Source organism: Myxocyprinus asiaticus, chromosome 7 (assembly GCF_019703515.2).
Source record: "Myxocyprinus asiaticus isolate MX2 ecotype Aquarium Trade chromosome 7, UBuf_Myxa_2, whole genome shotgun sequence".
NCBI lineage: Eukaryota > Metazoa > Chordata > Actinopteri > Cypriniformes > Catostomidae > Myxocyprinus > Myxocyprinus asiaticus.
In genome coordinates, this window is record NC_059350.1 from 36,329,394 (window position 1) to 36,348,522 (window position 19,129).

At 49.3% G+C, this 19,129-nt stretch overlaps 1 protein-coding gene across 1 annotated transcript in view; it reads left to right on the forward strand.

Annotated features, from left to right (window-relative positions):
• The first annotated feature begins 10,619 nt into the window (after positions 1 to 10,619).
• Positions 10,620 to 19,129, forward strand: part of ecpas (Ecm29 proteasome adaptor and scaffold) — a 48,111-nt gene continuing 39,601 nt past the window's right edge. Inside the window, exons 1-4 of the mRNA XM_051702864.1 lie at positions 10,620 to 10,666; positions 11,399 to 11,529; positions 12,204 to 12,320; positions 18,730 to 18,848. Of these exons, the coding sequence (XP_051558824.1) occupies positions 10,621 to 10,666; positions 11,399 to 11,529; positions 12,204 to 12,320; positions 18,730 to 18,848 (413 nt within the window). The 5' untranslated portion in view covers position 10,620. The remainder of the gene's footprint in view (positions 10,667 to 11,398; positions 11,530 to 12,203; positions 12,321 to 18,729; positions 18,849 to 19,129) is intronic.

Consider the following 19,129-nt stretch of genomic DNA (forward strand, 5'->3'; position numbering starts at 1 on the left):
CAAACACAAACCCATCAAACCCCTCACCACACCCCACAGCACTCTCAGAAGCCTCAAATCCGGAAACTACAACCAGCAAAAAGAGCAATTCTTATAGACTCAAATGTCAAGTTCTTGCACCACTGAAAGCTCTTCCCTAAACACACTGTTGGCAAACATCATCATCCAGACAGGAACCAATGAACTCTATACCATGAGGGAAAGAGTTTCAGACTGTGTCATAAGAGTGGCTAAGAAGGCTCGCAGGCAATTCCCGCAGGCCAACATCACCATCTCCACCCTGCTGCTACACAGGAAGGACTACCCTGCTGACCTGATCAATAGCGTCAACCAGAGTATAACAACTGCATGTTCCAGCCTTACAGCCATCAACATTGCCCACCACCCATGTCTAACAACTGAGGATTTATATGACCCTCAACCATACCCCCAACGCCCAATTCAGTTCCAAACCGGCCTGACCTGGAGGGGAGGAGTTGCCTCTTTGTCCGTTCCACCCCCGGCTGGTCTTCCCCGCCTCCTGGGAACCTGAGTAGGATGAGGGGAGGGTGAGGGGAGAGAGAAGGAGAGCGGTACAGCCCAAGAGAGAGGGAGGGGAGAGAGAGAGAGAAAAAAAAGAAAAACACTCCAGTTCACCAGCCCCGAACACGCTGTCACATGATCCTGAGCCAGCTGCACTGCCTCCTGGCGGATGGCAGCAGGCTCCTCCACCTCCAGGCAGACGGCAGCGGGCTCCTCCACTTCCAGGCGGACGGCAGCGGCGAGGACTCGCATCCTTCCTCCTTCTTAAGTTTCGGCACCAATGTAACAAGGTTCGTTGTTGGGTAGAGAGGAGGAAGCTGGGACTGGCTTGAACAATACATGCAGACTTTATGTTCAACTTAAACACAACATAAAACTTTGCTTTTCAGCAGAACACTGACACACAGACACACACACATACACGGCTCCATGTCTCTCTCTCTCTGGCATCCCCAGCTCCTCCATCTCTCTCTCTCCCACTGATTGGGGCAACTCAGTGCCAAGCATGCCCCCTCACGGCCTGGCCTCGCCCTCCTCCCCATCACAATGACCATATGCACCTAAGCCAGGAGAGTGTATGAGTCTTTGCTAAAAACCTAAAAGATTCATCACTCTGCATAAATTCCCAATCTGCACCCTCACAACATTGGCGTACAAGTTCCAACATTCATCGCAGTAACCAGCATTCAACTACACACAGGGACACAAACCAGACACAATCTAGTAAGAAGAGAGCAACCAACTAGACCACAACAAACTGAAACCCAAACAAACATCTCTCAGCCTAGCTCCAGTCAACCTACAAACATGGACCCTCAAACACAACAGCAGGAGGCACCTGACCAAACAGCACAGCCCTTCCCACATTTACAGCAGCTCACTCACACCTTCACTGATGTGAAGGGCAAAATACACACTGACTCCTCAGACATTACAGAGGTGAGACATCTTCTACATCTCATCTGTAGAATACTGGGGTAAGCCATCTGGACCACCAAAACACCTCACTTTATTTCACAATGACTTCTTTCACTATAAGCTCTTGGAATACTCAAGGCCTCTACTCCACAATCTTAGGGGCTAAGACTTGAAAAATAGAGTTTCTGAAAAACATTTATAACCAGGACATCATTATTCTGCAAGAAACATGGCACAAATCTAACGTGGAAAGTCACTGCCATTTAGGATAGAGGGAAATTGTATTGCCATCACTTTAAAACCATAACATGAAATGCAGAAGATCATTTGGTACAAAGAGACTTTAAAAAACAACCTATCAATTATGAAAAAAGACTCAACATGTTTGGCTTAAACAAAAAAAAAGGCATCATAGACTGTGATAAGGACCTTTACATCTGTTCAGCCTACATACCTCCATCAGAGTCTCCGTACTACAAGGAGAATCATTTTGATCAGCTTCAGATGGAAACCAGACAATTCCAGGCCCAGGGGAATGTGATGTTATGTGGGGACCTAAATGCAAGGACAGGTTCAGAATCGGACATTATAGATTCCCATGGGAATAACCACATACTGAAAGCCAACACACATCTAATCCCCCACCACTACAACATGGAACAATCTGGACAGTACAGTCAACAAAAACAGTAAGGAGTCTCTGTCGAGGCATGGGTCTCTATATGCTTAATGGTAGTATCCGAGGGGACTCTTTAGGTTGATTCACATACTGCTCAGCTCTTGGGGCTAGTGTAGATGACTATGCCATTACAGACATGGACCCCTCCTACATATGTGCATTCACTGTCAGACCACAGTCTTCCTTACCAGACCACTGTCAAATTAATGTGTTAATAAAGAAAATTCAACACCATAGAACAGACCAATAGCCCAGCAACCTGTTCAAACTAAACCCAACATACAAATGGTCCACAAAATATGAGTCTGAATTCCTTAGTGCAATTAGCTCCAAAGAAATGTCCAACCTAATCAATATATTTCAAATAACACAGTTTATGACTAACAAGATTGATGTAAATTCCACAGTACAACAAATAAATTATTGTGGCAGTGGGGGGTGGTCAAGCATCTCTCCGGAGAGAGAAAAAGCGGTAAGGGCGCTTACACCTGAGCTAAATTATGTATAACACCTGTCTCTAATTTCAGTGAGCACGGGGAGAGCGGCATAAATAGGGACACACCGCAAATAGGAGGGAGAGAGCCTGGGCACGACAGACCCGAGCAAGAAGCAAGGAGTTTTTTATTACAAATGATGAGAGTTTATTTTTGTGAAGCGGTGTGTAATTGTTGATTAACTTTGTGCATAACGCAAAGACTGGGAGACTGAAATTGGTGCTGCAGAGAGAGAGAAAATAAACCCTGACCTGAACCAGGAAAACTGCTTCTCGTCTCCTCTTTACACTGGTGCCGAAACCCGGGAACTGAAGTTTTGGGTCGAAGATGGATGGAGGTCGTCCCGTAGAGTCCTCCCAGTTGGCGGAGATCCTCCAAGCCCTCGCCAGCCTACATCGGAACCACCAACAAACGCTGCTTGAGCTCCGGCAAGATCAAGACCGCCGGTTTGTCGAGCTCATGCATGCTCAAGCCGAGGACCGGCAGGCGATCCGGAGCCTCCTCAGCCAGGGGGCATCCTCAGCCGCGACCCCGGACACACCCACGCCGTTACCCCCGCCAGCATTACAGAAAATGGGGGCGGCGGACGACCCCGAGGCTTTCCTGGATCTGTTTGAGCGGACCGCCGAGATCTGGGGCTGGCCGCTCGGTCAATGGGCAGCCCGACTGATCCCACTACTATCCGGGGAAGCCCAGCTCGCGGCTCAACAACTGCCAGCGTCGAGCCTCCTGGCCTACGGAGATCTAAAAAAAGCCATCTTGCAACGGGTTGGTCGCACTCCGGAGGAAAGTCGTCAACTCTTCCGGAGCTTGAAGTTGGAAAGCTCTGACTGCCCGTTTGCCTTTGCCCAGCGGCTCCGTGACGCCTGCCGAAGATGGCTGTTAGCGGGGGATCGCGACGTCCAGGGAATTATCGACCAGGTGGTACTGGAACAGTTCACAGTTCGACTGCCAAAAGGAACGGCGGAGTGGGTCCAGTGCCACCGCCCGGCGTCGTTGGAGGAAGCTATCCGACTTGCGGAGGACCACATGGCGGCGATCCCGAGGACAGAAGATCCCTCCTACCTTCTCTCTCCTCCCTCTGTTTCTTCCCCCTCCCCTCTCTCTCTCTCGTCTGCTCTCTCTCCAGGTCCCGTTCCTGCCCCACGCAGACGAGGAGGAACCCAGCCCCTGAGACCCGTTCCCCGGGTGTGGGAGGCGACACCTTCCCCTACTCCAGTGCCCCGCCGCTCTCCCCCTCAGGGGGGGGCGCCCGCCGACGCAAGTGCGGGCGTGGCGCCTGGGCCGGCCTGCTGGAGGTGCGGAGACCCGAGCCACTTCCGAGATCAGTGCCCTCTGATGGAGCTGGGGACGGTGGTGCGGGTCTCTGACCTCCCACAGGCTGCCCCCGACCGGGCCGGAGCGTACCGGATACCGGTAAGTGTCAAGGGGGGTACTCACCAAGCATTGGTGGATACCGGGTGTAACCAAACCAATATCCACCAACGCTTGGTTCAACCCGAGGCATTGGTCACATCCAAAACGGTGAAGGTGAAGTGTGTACACAGGGATATTCACAAGTATCCAGTGGTGACCCTGACAATTAAATTTCGGGGGAAAAAGCATAGAGTGGAGGCTGCGGTTAGTTCCCGCCTCACCCATCCACTGATTTTGGGGACTGATTGGCCTGATTTTAAAGCTTTATTAAAGGGAATTTGTGCGGATGGGTCCTGTGTGAGAATAGGGAGCTCTGGCAGGGGAGGCGGAGCCGGGGCCGTCCTCGACAGCTCCACGTCATGATGACGAGAGAGGGGGAGAGGCCGCGGCCCCTCCCCTTCTCAGGGAATTCCCTGAGGGGGATTTCCCTTTGGAGCAGTCGCGAGACGAAACCCTCAAACACGCCTTTGACCAAGTGAGAGTTATCGATGGTCAACGACTCCAGCCTGACATCGCACTTTCATATCCCTATTTTGCAATTATAAATGAGCGGTTGTATCGAGTGACACAGGACACTCGAACCAAAGAGGATACAACCCAACTTTTGATTCCAAGGAGCCGTCGGGAAATGGTATTCCAGACGGCTCATTATAATCCTATGGCAGGTCACCTAGGAGAAAGGAAAACACTGAACCGTCTAATAGCCCGTTTCTATTGGCCGGGCATTGGCGGCGATGTCCGCAGGTGGTGTGCGGCATGCCGCGAATGCCAGCTGGTTAACCCACCGGCCACCCCAAAAGCGCCATTGCGCCCTCTCCCTTTGATCGAGGTCCCCTTTGAGAGAATTGGAATGGACCTCGTCAGGCCATTAGAACGGTCAGCACGCGGACATCGCTTTGTATTGGTCCTAGTGGACTATGCAACGCGATATCCGGAAGCAGTGCCTCTTCGCAACATCTCAGCACGCAGTGTTGCGGAGGCACTCTTCAAAATAATCTCCCGGGTGGGGATTCTGAAAGAAATCCTCACCGATCAAGGCACAACGTTTATGTCACGGACACTACGCGAACTGTACGAGTTATTAAATATTAAATCGATTCGCACCAGTGTATACCATCCTCAAACGGATGGCCTGGTGGAACGATTTAATAAAACCCTCAAAAACATGATTCGTAAGTTCGTGCACGACGATGCTAGAAATTGGGATAAATGGCTCGACCCCCTGTTATTTGCAGTACGAGAGGTCCCGCAAGCCTCCACTGGCTTCTCCCCATTCGAGCTACTGTATGGGCGACGCCCACGCGGCGTGCTTGATGTATTGCGAGAAGCCTGGGAGGAGGGACCTTCGAACAGTAAAAATGAAATTCAGTACGTTCTTGATCTTAGAGCAAAACTCCACACCTTGGGGCAACTAACACAGGAGAATTTGCTCCAAGCTCAAGAACGACAGCACCGACTGTATGACAGGGGAACTCAGCTAAGGGAATTTGCACCGGGAGATAAAGTGCTTGTATTGCTTCCCACATCGAGCTCTAAATTACTCGCCAAGTGGCAAGGACCCTTTGAGGTCACACGACGAGTGGGAGATCTCGATTATGAGGTTAAACGATCCGATAGAGGGGACGCACGTCAAATATACCACCTCAATCTCCTAAAATTGTGGAGAGAGGCGGTCTCCATGACGTTGGCTACGGTGGTTCCCGAGAAGGCAGAGCTCGGACCGGAGGTGAGCTCAAAACATAAACAGTTCACCCCGGTCACTTGCGGAGACCACCTCTCATCGAGCCAACTCGCGGAGGTTGCCAGGTTGCAACAGGAGTTTGCAGATGTGTTTTCCCCTCTACCGGGACGTACAAACCTCATCCATCACCACATCGAGACCGAGCCGGGGGTGGTGGTACGTAGCCGCCCCTATCGACTACCCGAACACAAAAAGAAAATTGTTCGGGAGGAATTGGATGCGATGCTTGATATGGGGGTAATAGAAGAATCCCACAGTGATTGGTCCAGCCCAGTTGTTCTAGTGCCTAAGAGCGACGGGTCTGTGCGATTCTGTGTGGATTATAGAAAAGTCAACGCGGTGTCTAAATTTGATGCATATCCAATGCCTCGCGTTGATGAGTTGCTCGATCGGTTGGGCACTGCTCGTTTTTATTCGACATTGTATTTGACGAAGGGTTATTGGCAGATCCCCTTGACACCAATTTCCCGTGAGAAAACCGCCTTCTCCACACCGTTTGGATTACACCAATTTGTGACACTTCCGTTCGGTTTGTTTGGGGCCCCAGCTACGTTTCAGCGTCTCATGGACCGAATCCTCAGGCCGCATTCAGCTTACGCCGCTGCCTATTTAGATGACATCATCATTTATAGCAATGATTGGCAGCGGCATATGCAACACCTGAGGGCGGTTCTGAGATCGCTGCGCCGAGCGGGGCTCACAGCGAACCCAAAGAAGTGTGCGATTGGGCGGGTGGAGGTACGGTATCTGGGGTTCCACTTGGGCCACGGGCAGGTGCGGCCCCAAATTGACAAGATGGCGGCGATTGCGACCTGCCTGAGACCCAAGACCAAAAAGGGGGTGAGGCAGTTCCTGGGGCTGGCCGGCTACTATAGGAGGTTTGTGCCTAACTATTTGGACGTCACCAGCCCGCTGACTGATCTCACTAAAAAGGGAGCTCCAGACCCGGTCCAGTGGACGGAGCAGTGTCAACAGGCGTTCACGCAAGTTAAAGCCGCACTTTGTGGGGGGCCGCTGTTACATTCACCTGACTTCTCTCTCCCTTTTGTTTTACAGACAGATGCTTCAGACAGGGGGCTGGGGGCCGTGCTCTCACAGGTGGTGGGGGGGAGGAGCGCCCGGTGCTGTACATTAGCCGTAAGCTCTCGTTAAGGGAAATTAAGTACAGCACCGTGGAGAAGGAGTGTCTCGCCATCAAGTGGGCGGTCCTCACTCTCCGATACTACCTGTTGGGGCGGGCCTTCACCCTCTGCTCGGATCACGCCCCACTCCAGTGGCTCCACTGCATGAAAGATACTAACGCCCGAATCACCCGTTGGTATCTGGCTCTTCAGCCGTTTAAGTTCAAGGTGGTCCACAGACCGGGGGCGCAGATGGCTGTCGCCGACTTCCTTTCCAGGAATGGGGGGGGGAGTGGTAGGCAGGCCGGATGTTGCCCCGGCCTGAGTCGGGCGGTGGGGATATGTGGCAGCGGGGGCGTGGTCAAGCATCTCTCCGGAGAGAGAAAAAGCGGTAAGGGCGCTTACACCTGAGCTAAATTATGTATAACACCTGTCTCTAATTTCAGTGAGCACGGGGAGAGCGGCATAAATAGGGACACACCGCAAATAGGAGGGAGAGAGCCTGGGCACGACAGACCCGAGCAAGAAGCAAGGAGTTTTTTATTACAAATGATGAGAGTTTATTTTTGTGAAGCGGTGTGTAATTGTTGATTAACTTTGTGCATAACGCAAAGACTGGGAGACTGAAATTGGTGCTGCAGAGAGAGAGAAAATAAACCCTGACCTGAACCAGGAAAACTGCTTCTCGCCTCCTCTTTACAATTATATTTATCAAAGGTGCTCAATCAAAGCAAACCTACTCCGTACAAACAAGAAAACAAAACTAAAAACTGGGGATGAAATTTGGTTTGATAAAGAATGTAAAATTAAAAGAAAACTACTCAGACAGCTCTCCAACCAAAAACACAGAGAGCCACACAAAGCTGAAACCAGACAAAATTATTGTGAAGCACTCAGGGATTATAAAAATACAATATGCCACAAAAAGCAATAACACCTAAACCACACTCTTAATGAAAATGAAGACTCGGTTAATAATAATCAGTTCTGGGAAAAATGGAACCGTGTGAGCAAACAACACAGCCAGGACAAAACTGAGAATTATGGAAAGGCTATTTTAAAAACTTATTCAAAGAAATTTCTCCAGGAAATCTCACACCTGACCAGAAAAACATGCAAAATAGTCAATTGGAATCTACAATAAAAAAAATAACCAAAACCCTTTAGACTATCAGATTAGCAGAGAAGAATTGACAGATGCACTTAAGTAACTAAAACCCAGAAAGGCATGAGATTTAGACAACATTAGAACAGAAATGCTGAAGCTCAGCCCTGCAGTAATGCAGGAGGCCTTGTTAAAACTGTTCAGTCTGGTTCTGCAAACCGGCTACTTTCCTGATACCTGGAGTATGGGCTTAATACACCCATTATATAAGAGTGGAGACAAATTCGACCTCAGTAACTACCGAGGCATTTGTGTGAACAGTAATCTGGGGAAGACTTTCTGCTGTATCCTGAATGCCCGGATACAGGCCTTCTTTACCAAGCACAATGTCTTGAGTAAGAGTCAGACTGGATTCCTACCAAACCACCGCACCACTGACCACAATCACACGCTACACATGATAGTCAACCAGCACGTTCATCAAAAAAGCAAAGGCAAAATGTATGCATGTTTTGTTGATTTTAAAAAAAGCATTTGATTCCATTTGGCATCATGGTCTATATTATAAAATTCTACAATCCGGCATTGGGGGTAAAATGTACGACACAATCAAATCTATGTATTCAGACAACAGGTTCGGAGTTAAAATTGGCAATAAAAGAACAGAATTCTTCACTCAAGGGGCGTGGAGTGAGACAGGGCTGCAGTATGAGTCCAACTCTGTTCAACTTTTACATTAATGAGTTAGCAGTGCAACTGGAACAATCTGCAACACCCGGTCTTACTCTAAATAATTCTGAAGTAAAATTTATTTTCTGTGCAGATGATCTGGTGCTGCTGTCAGCTACTGCACAAGGGCTACAGCAGCACCTGGACCTACTGGAGAACTACTGTCAGAACTGGGCCCTGACAGTCAATTTGAAAAACTAAAAAAAATAAAATTATGATCTTCCAGAAAAAAGGTAGATTACAGGAAACCAGATACACATTCACTCTGGGAAACACTGCAATAGAACACACCCTACATTACGACTACCTTGGTCTAAAAATCAGTGCTTCAGGGGGTTTTGGTCTGGCAGTGAATTCACTAAAAGAGAAAGCTAGAAAAGCATTCTATTCTATTAAGGGCAAATTTACCCAAACATGAACATAAAGACTCAACAACTAAGACAAACTGAACAAGTTTCACAGACATTTGACTAACAGAAATGGAATAATGTGTCCTGAACAAAAATCAAAAGTAAGTCAGTATCTGGTGTGGCCACCGGCTGCATTAAGTACTGCAGTGCATCTCCTCCTCATGGACTGCACCAGATTTGCCAGTTCTTGCTGTGAGATGTTACCCCACTCTTTCACCAAGGCACTTGCAAGTTCCCAGACATTTCTGGGGGGAATGGCCCTAGCCCTAGCCCTCACCCTCCAATCAAACAGGTCCCAGACGTGCTCAATGGGATTGAGATCCGGGCTCTTCACTGGCCATGGCAGAACACTGACATTCCTGTCTTACAGGAAATCACGCACAGAACGAGACAGTCACGCACAGTATGGCTGCTGGCATTGTCATACTGGAGGGTCATATCAGGATGAGCCTGCAGGAAGGGTACCACATGAGGAAGGAGGATGTCTTCCCTGTAATGTACTGCGTTGAGATTGCCTGCAATGACAACCAGCTCAGTCCGAAGATGCTGTGACACACCGCCTCAGACCATGATGGACCCTCTACCTCCAAATCGATCCTGCTCCAGAGTACAGGCCTTGGTGTAATGCTCATTCCTTCGACGATAAACGTAAATCCAACCATCACCCCTGGTGAGACAAAACCGCGACTCGTCAATGAAGAACACTTTTTGCCAGTCCTGTCTGGTCCAGCAAAGATGGTTTTGCGCCCATAGGCGAGGTTGTTGCCGGTGATGTCTGGTAAGGACCTGCCTTACAACAGGCCTACAAGCCCTCAGTCCAGCCTCTCTCAGCCTACTGTGGACAATCTGAGTACTGATGGAGGAATTGTGCATTCCTGGTGTAACTCGGGCAGTTGTTGCTGCCATCCTGTAACTGTCCCGCAGGTGTGATATTCGGATGTACCGATCCTGTGCAGATGTTGTTACACGTGGTCTGCCACTGCAAGGACGATCAGCTGTCCTTCCTGTCTCCCTGTAGCACTGTCTTAGGTGTCTCACAGTACAGACATTGCAATTTATTGCCCAGGCCACATCTACAGTCCTTATGCCTCCATGAAGCATGCCTAAGGCAAGTTCACGCAGATGAGCAGGGACCCTGGGCATCTTTCTTTTGGTGTTTTTCAGAGTCAGTAGAAAGGTCTCTTTAGTGTCCTAAATTTTTATAACTGTGACCTTAATTGCCTACCTTCTGTAAGCTGTTAGTGTCTTAACGACCGTTCCATAGGTTCATGTTCATTAATTGTTTATGGTTCACTGAACAAGCATGGAAAACATTGTTTAAACCCTTTACAATAAAGATCTGTGAAGTTATTTGGATTTTTACAAAATTATCTTTAAAATACAGTGTCCTGCAAAAAGGGACGTTTCTTTCGAGAGAGAGAGAGAGAGAGAGAGAGAGAGAGAGAGAGAGAGAGAGAGGGAGGGGGCAGAGGGGCTCTGCTGGTGATGCTGACTGACTTCACCTCAAACATGGCTGCACAGGACGAGCTCAGTAAGTTTAACTCACTCTGTATGCTTCATGTCTTCATTATTGTCGCCTTTTAATCGATATGCTCTTTATTATAGATCATTGATATGAAGATTAAGTTCACCGTATGGTCTGTATGTTTACCGGTAATTTAATAAAGGGAAATGTGTAAAGTAAACATCAGTTTGGCAGCTAGTCGGCTAGTATGTGCTGACAGAGGCCCAGTGCTCAGTCATGCTCCAAAATGAAAGTACTTCTGTTCGGTTTGTCTAAATTAGAGGACATAACATTCTAAAATTAATACGAAATTAGTTTTATCTAAATGTCATACTGGTCAAACACTTGCTGTCATTCATTGACAGTGTCAGAAATAAGTATATACTTGATATACGTAACGTTAGTTAGCACACAGGCTAACCAACCAGCGTTTTTAGCGTCTTTATTTACAATATTTACAATGTGTATTATTGCCTGTTGTTCGTTGCATGCTTGTGTGATAGTTTTATTGGAAATTGTTTCGTGATATATACACAGAGCTGAAATATACTCATCATTCTAGGGAAATAGATGCATTGCAGTTGTTTGTAGAAAATAAATGAGCAGTACAATGAAAAGTCTTTTCCCAATCAGATCCATTTGAAAATAAGGGCACCAGAGGTCCTTTGTGTCTCATTTTGATATACTCTTTCTCATGCACTTTCTTTCTTTCGCTTTGTTTTTCTTTCATTTTGTGTCTCTTTGTTTTTCTCATCTTAGATCAGTTGGAGCGTGTGTTTTTGCGCTTGGGCCATGCTGAAACAGATGAGCAGTTGCAGGATATTATATCCAAATTCCTGCCCCCTGTACTCCTCAAATTGTCCAGTGTGCAAGAGGGGGTTCGCAAGAAAGTGAGTGTTCGAGAAAAAGACAACTGTCTGTAGGGCAGTCCGTGGAGAAAATAGATCAAACATGGAATTTTCTCCCATTTTCATGACATTTCTCATTTTATTTTACATTTAAAACTTATAAAACTTGGGGGCCTGGGTAGCTCATCGAGTAAAGATGCTGACTACCACCCCTGGAGTCACGAGTTCGAATCCAGGATGTGCTGAGTGACTTCAGCCAGGTCTACTAAGCAACCAAATTGGCCTGGTTGCTAGGGAGGGAGGGAGTAGAGTCACATGGGGTAACCTCCTCGCGGTCACTATAATGTGGTTCTCGTTCTTGGTGGGGCGCTTGTTGAGTTGTGCGTGGATGCTGCGGAGAATAGCTCAAAGCCTCCACATGCGCTGTGTCTCCGCGGTAACGTGATCAACAAGCACGTGATAAAATGTGCGGATTGACTGTCTCCGGCACGGAGGCAACTGAGATTCGTCCTCCGCCACCCGGATTGAGGCGAGTCACTACGCCACCACGAGGACTTGGAACGCATGGGAATTGGGCATTCCAAATTGGGGAGAAAAAAATAAAAAATTTTTTTTTTATTAATATTCAATAGTGTAAGACACTTCTTAAATAAGTTGAACTTCATAAGCAGCCCCTAAAGTATGCACAATAAAGATCTGTCTGTTGCCTTGTACAGGTCATGGAGTTGCTTGTACACTTGAACAAAAGGATAAAGAGTCGACCGAAGATACAACTGCCTGTGGAGACACTGTTGGTTCAGTATCAGGATCCTGCCGCTGCATCTTTTGTCACGGTATGATCGCACACACCCAAATGTTAATATCACCAACAACATGGCTGATTGAGTTGTAGCCTTAATAATAATGCTTAATTTATATAGCGCTTTTCACAAGCTCAAAGCACTTTACAAGCAACACGGGAATAAATGCACCAAAACAAAACCAAAAAAATAAAACAATACAGTATACAAAAACACAACGATCCAGGAGTCAAACGTAAAGTCCGGATTGAAAATATGGATTTGCACATATCCGACCTGACAGTTCAAACGAAATGAGCAGTAGGGGGGAAAAATAGCCACGTTTCCACTATCGGGTCAAATGAGGGCTAGTTGTGGTCCCACTGTCACTTCCGGGGCTTAATCGTGCCTACTCGGGGCCAACGGCCAAGTGCCTTTGGCCCGCCGATTACCCTTGGGCCAAAGTAGGCTAACTGGGGATTTAGGCGGGGTCCGTGTCAAAGGCTTCGCTGAGTCCGGTCTCGTTTTCCACCAAGCAAAGACCAAAATAAACAAACAAACAACAGCTTCTGTCTCCATGTTCATTTCGAGGGCTAGCTAGTGTAAGGAGGAAACGAGAAGCAGCTTTCCTGGTTCAGGTAAGGATTTATTTTCTCTGTCTGCAGCACAGTTACAGTCTCACAGTCTTGCGTTATGCACTAAGTTAATCTGCTATCACACACTGCTTCACAAAATAAACTCTCATCATTTGTAATAAAAACTCTTTGCTTCTTGTTCGGGTCTGTGGTGCCCAGGCTCTCTCTCTCTTCTATTTGCGGTGTGTCTCTATTTATGCCGCTCTCCCCGTGCTCACCGAAATTAGAGACAGGTGTTAGACATAATTTAGCTCAGGTGTAAGCGCCCTTACTGCTTTCTCTCTCTCCGGAGAGATGCTTGACCACGCCCCCGCTGCCACATATCCCCACCGGCCGACTCAGGCCGGGGCGGCATCCGGCCTGCCTACCACTCCCCCCCATTCCTGGAAAGGAAGTTGGCGACAGCCAACAGCGCCTCCGGTCTGTGGACCACCTTGAACTTAAACGGCTGAAGAGCCAGGTACCAACGGGTGATCCGGGCATTGGTATCTTTCATGCGGTGGAGCCACTGGAGTGGGGCGTGATCGGAACAGAGGGTGAAGGCCCGCCCCAACAGGTAGTATCGGAGAGTGAGGACCGCCCACTTGATGGCGAGACACTCCTTTTCTACGGTGCTGTACTTGGTTTCCCTCAAGGAGAGCTTACAGCTAATGTACAACACTGGGCGCTCCTCCCCCTCCACCACCTGCGAGAGTACGGCCCCCAGCCCCCTGTCTGAAGCATCTGTCTGTAAAACAAAAGGGAGAGAGAAGTCAGGTGAATGTAAAAGTGGCCCCCCCGCAAAGTGCAGCTTTAACTTGCGTGAACGCCCACTGACACTGCTCCGTCCACTGGACCGGATCTGGAGCTCCCTTTTTAGTGAGATCAGTTAGCGGGCTGGTGACGTCCGAATAATTAGGCACGAACCTTCTATAATAGCCAGCCAGCCGCAGGAACTGTCTCACCCCCTTTTTGGTCTTGGTCTCGGGCAGGTCGCAATCGCCACTGTCTTATCAATTTGGGGACGCACCTGCCCGTGGCCCAAGTGGAACCCCAGATACCGTACCTCCACCCGTCCAATCGCGCACTTCTTTGGGTTCGCTGTGAGTCCCGCTCGGTATAGCGATCTCAGAACCACCCTCAGATGTTGCATGTGCCGCTGCCAATCATTGCTATAAATGATTATATCATCTAAATAGGCAGCGGCGTAGGCTGAATGCGGTCTGAGGATTCGGTCCATGAGACGCTGAAACGTAGCTGGGGCCCCAAACAAACCGAACGGAAGTGTCACAAATTGGTGTAATCCAAACGGTGTGGAGAAGGTGGTTTTCTCACGGGAGATTGGCGTCAAGGGGATCTGCCAATAACCCTTCGTCAAATCCAATGTCGAGTAAAATCGAGCAGTGCCCAACCGATCGAGCAACTCATCAACGTGAGGCATTGGATATGCATCAAATTTAGACACCGTGTTGACTTTTCTATAATCCACACAGAATCGCACAGACCTGTCGCTCTTAGGCACTAGAACAACTGGGCTGGACCAATTGTTGTGGGATTCTTCTATTACCCCCATATCGAGCATTGCATCCAATTCTTCCCGAACAATTTTTTTCTTGTGTTCGGGTAATCGATAGGGGCGGCTACGTACCACGACCCCCGGCTCGGTCTCGATGTGGTGGTGGATGAGGTTTGTACGTCCCGGTAGAGGGGAGAACACGTCCGCAAACTCCTGTTGCAACCTAGCAACCTCCACGAGTTGACTAGGTGAGAGGTGGTCTCCGCAAGTGACCGGGGTGAACTGTTTATGTTTTGAACTCACCTCCGGTCCGAGCTCCGCCTTCTCGGGAACTACCGTAGCCAACGTCACGGGAACCTCCTCCCTCCACAATTTCAGGAGATTGAGGTGGTATATTTGACGTGTGCCCCCTCTATCGGTTTGTTTAACCTCATAATCGAGATCTCCCACTCGTCGTGTGACCTCAAAGGGTCCTTGCCACTTGGCGAGTAATTTAGAGCTCGATGTGGGAAGCAATACAACCATTTTATCTCCCGGTGCAAATTCCATTAGCTGAGCTCCCCTGTCATACAGTCGGCGCTGTCGTTCTTGGGCTTGGAGCAAATTCCCCTGTGTTAGCTGTCCCAAAGTGTGGAGTTTTGCTCTAAAATCAAGAACGTATTGAATTTCATTTTTGCTGTTTGAAGGTCCCTCCTCCCAGGCCTCTCGCAATACATCAAGCACGCCGCGTGGGCGTCGCCCATACAGCAGCTCGAATGGGGAGAAGCCAGTGGAGGCTAACAGGGGGTCGAGCCATTTATCCCAATTTCTAGCATCGTCTTGCACGAACTTACGAATCATGTTTTTGAGGGTTTTATTAAATCGTTCTACCAGGCCATCCGTTTGAGGATGGTATACGCTGGTGCGAATCGATTTAATATTTAACAACTCGTACAGTTCGCATAGTGTCCGTGACATAAACGTTGAGCCCTGATCGGTGAGGATTTCTTTCGGAATCCCCACCCGGGAGATTATTTTGAAGAGTGCCTCCGCAACACTGCGTGCTGAGATGTTGCGAAGAGGCACTGCTTCCGGATATCGCGTTGCATAGTCCACTAGAACCAATACAAAGCGATGTCCGCGTGCTGACTGTTCTAATGGCCCAACGAGGTCCATTCCAATTCTCTCAAAGGGGACCTCGATCAAAGGGAGAGGGCGCAATGGCGCTTTTGGGGTGGCCGGTGGGTTAACCAGTTGGCATTCGCAGCATGCCGCACACCACCTGCGGACATCGCCGCCAATGCCCGGCCAATAGAAACGGGCTATTAGATGGTTCAGTGTTTTCCTTTCTCCTAGATTACCCACCATGGGATTATAATGAGCCGCCTGGAATACCATTTCCCGATGGCTCCTTGGAATCAAAAGTTGGGTTGTATCCTCTTTAGTTTGAGTGTCCTGTGTCACTCTATATAACCGCTCATTTATAATCGCAAAATAGGGGTATGAAAGGGCAATGTCCGGCTGGAGTCGTTGACCATCGATGACTCTCACTTGGTCGAAGGCGTGTTTGAGGGTTTCGTCTCGCGACTGCTCCAAAGGGAAATCCCCCTCAGGGAATTCCCTGAGAAGGGGAGGGGTTGCAGCCTCTCCCCCTCTCTCGTCATTATGACGTGGAGCTGTCGAGGATGGCCCCGGCTCCGTCTCCCCTGCCAGAGCATCGCACATTACACATCTCCCTAATTTCGTACGGGACCCATACGCGCAAATTCCCTTAAATAAAACTCTAAAATCAGGCCAATCAGTCCCCAAAATCAGCGGATGGGTGAGGCGGGAACTAACCGCGGCCTCCACTCTATACTTTTTCCCCCGGAATTTAATCATCAGGGTCACTACCGGATACTTGTGAATATCCCCGTGTACACATTTCACCTTCACCGTTTTAGTTGTGACCAATGCCTCGGGTTGAACCAGGCGTTGGTGGATAGTGGTTTGATTACACCCGGTGTCCACCAACGCTTGGTGAGTACCCCCCTTGACACTTACCGGTATCCGGTACGCTCCGGCCCGGTCGGGGGCAGCCTGTGGGAGGTCAGAGACCCGCACCACCGTCCCCAGCTCCATCAGAGGGCACTGATCTTGGAAGTGGCTCGGGTCTCTGCACCTCCAGCAGGCCAGCCCAGGCGCTACGCCCGCACTTGCGTCGAAGGGTGCACCCCCCTGAGGGGGAGAGCAGCGGGGCATTGGAGTAGGGGAAGGTGTCGCCTCCCACAACAGGGGAACTGGTCTCAGCGGCTGAAGTCCTCCTCGTCTGCGTGGGGCAGGAACGGGACATGGAGAGAGAGCAGAACGAGAGGAGAGAGAGGAGGGGGAAGAGACAGAGGGAGGAGAGAAAATGTAGGAGGGCTCTTCCGCCCTCGGGATCGCCGCCATGTGGTCCTCCGCAAGCCGGACAGCTTCCTCCAACGACGCCGGGCGGTGGCACTGGACCCACTCCGCCATCCCTTTTGGCAGTCGATGTGTGAATTGCTCCAGTACCACCTGATCGATAATTCCATTGACATCGTGGTCCCCCGCTAGCAGCCATCTTCGGCAGGCGTCACGGAGCCGCTGGGCGAAGGCAAACGGGCGGTCGGAGCTCTCCAAATTCAAGCTCCGGAAGAGTTGACGATTTTCCTCCGGAGTGTGACCAACCCGTTGCAAGATGGCTCTCTTTAAATCTCCGTAGGCCAGGAGGCTCGTCGCTGGCAGTTGTTGAGCCGCGAGCTGGGCTTCCCTGGACAATAGTGGGATCAGTCGGGCCGCCCATTGGCCGAGCGGCCAGCCCCAGATCTCGGCAGTCCGCTCAAACAAATCCAGGAAGGCCCCGGGGTCGTCCGCCGCCCCCATTTTCTGTAATGCGGGCGGGGGTAATGGCGCGGGAGTGTCCGGGGTCGCGGCTGAGGATGCCTCCTGGCTGAGGAGGCTCTGGATCGCCTGCCGGTCCTCGGCTTGAGCGTGCAGGAGCTTGACAAACCGGCGATCTTGATCTTGTCGGAGCTCAAGCAGTGTCTGCTGGTGGCTCTGATGTAGGCCAGCGAGGGCTTGGAGGATCTCCGCCAACTGGGAGGACTCTACGGGACGACTTCCATCCATCTTCAACCCAAACTTCAATTTCCGGGTTTCGGCACCAGTGTAAGGAGGAAACGAGAAGCAGCTTTCCTGGTTCAGGTAAGGATTTATTTTCTCTGTCTGCAGCACAATTACAGTCTCACAGTCTTGCGTTATGCACTAAATTAATCTACTATCACACACCGCTTCACAAAATAAACTCTCATCATTTGTAATAAAAACTCTTTGCTTCTTGTTCGGGTTTGTGGTGCCCAGGCTCTCTCTCTCTTCTGTTTGCGGTGTGTCTATATATATGCCGCTCTCCCCGTGCTCACTGAAATTAGAGACAGGTGTTAGACATAATTTAGCTCAGGTGTAAGCGCCTTTACTGCTTTCTCTCCGGAGAGATGCTTGACCACGCCCCCGCTGCCACAGCTAGTCTCCAGAGTCTGATACCTCAGCTTGAGCTTTCCTTTTGCCTGTAAAATGGGCAGAGGTGTGTAATGTTGGCACCAGGGTGGCATATGAAATGCGGGTTTTAGGGCAGTGCTGTGGGGCTATTGGCACGATAATAGGAATTCGATTTTGGTCTCGCGGCTTGAGGTCCGAGGCTATTGGCCCCAGCTAACCAGTTGGTAGCCCTGGCTTGGACTGGCCCGTTAGTGGAAACGCGGCTAATGAGATGACTGGAGTAGTCCCTTGTGGAGTGCGGGCACAAGCAACCCGCTTCTACCATGCCAAGACAAGAACAAATTCCAGGACAACAAAAGGTGAATGCAAGCACACGATGACAACAGGCAACACGCCACGAAATCCCTCTGTCAGAGAAAGCAACAACGCTGCCATGTAGACAGGCCGGTGGAATTGGGTAGGCTGGGTGAGACACCAAAGCAGGCCGGCGGAGCTATGCAGCCTGCGCACCAGCGTGAACCACGAAAAGCGAAAGTCCATTAGAATGAAATCCCAAGAATGTCCATTTTATTGCTATGTGAAATGTAAATTTCAACAACTACAACGAGTCAGAACAAAAGACAAACAAACAGTTTCGGTGTGAAGCGGCAGCCAAACTTCTGCCCAGTCACTTCCTGTCTCTCTCTCCACTCTAATATCAACAAAGGCCCAAAAATTATCATTCTCTCATAATTTATTCAGTCTTGAGAACTATTCCTTTAAGGTCACCTTGTATCTGCCAAGGTGTCAAATTCACTTGTGTGTGTGAAGTGAGTTATTTTTTATTTTCATGGTTGACTGTGTTTTTGGCTTGCAGAACTTCACTATCATCTACATAAAGATGGGCTATCCCAGGTTGGAGGTGTCCAAACAGTGTGAGCTTGCACCTACTCTACTAACAGCAATGGAGCGCAAACCTCAGCCCCAACAGGACAGGTTAGTTTCATCTCTGTTTAATGCTAAGCAACATTTTTTTCATTATTAAAGTAGAACGTAATACATTCATTATAAAACACATTTGGTTTACACTTTTACATGTTTTTCTCATTATGTATCAGATGTTAATGATTTGGACTTTTAAAATGGCATGATTGTAGGAACAAATCTTGCATGGGACAGTTCATGATCGCAGCCTTAAGGCCTTTGCACACCAAACGTGAATGTTCGGTGTGATTTCTCGCCGTGATCAACATTTTGAATCAAAACAATAGATTCAT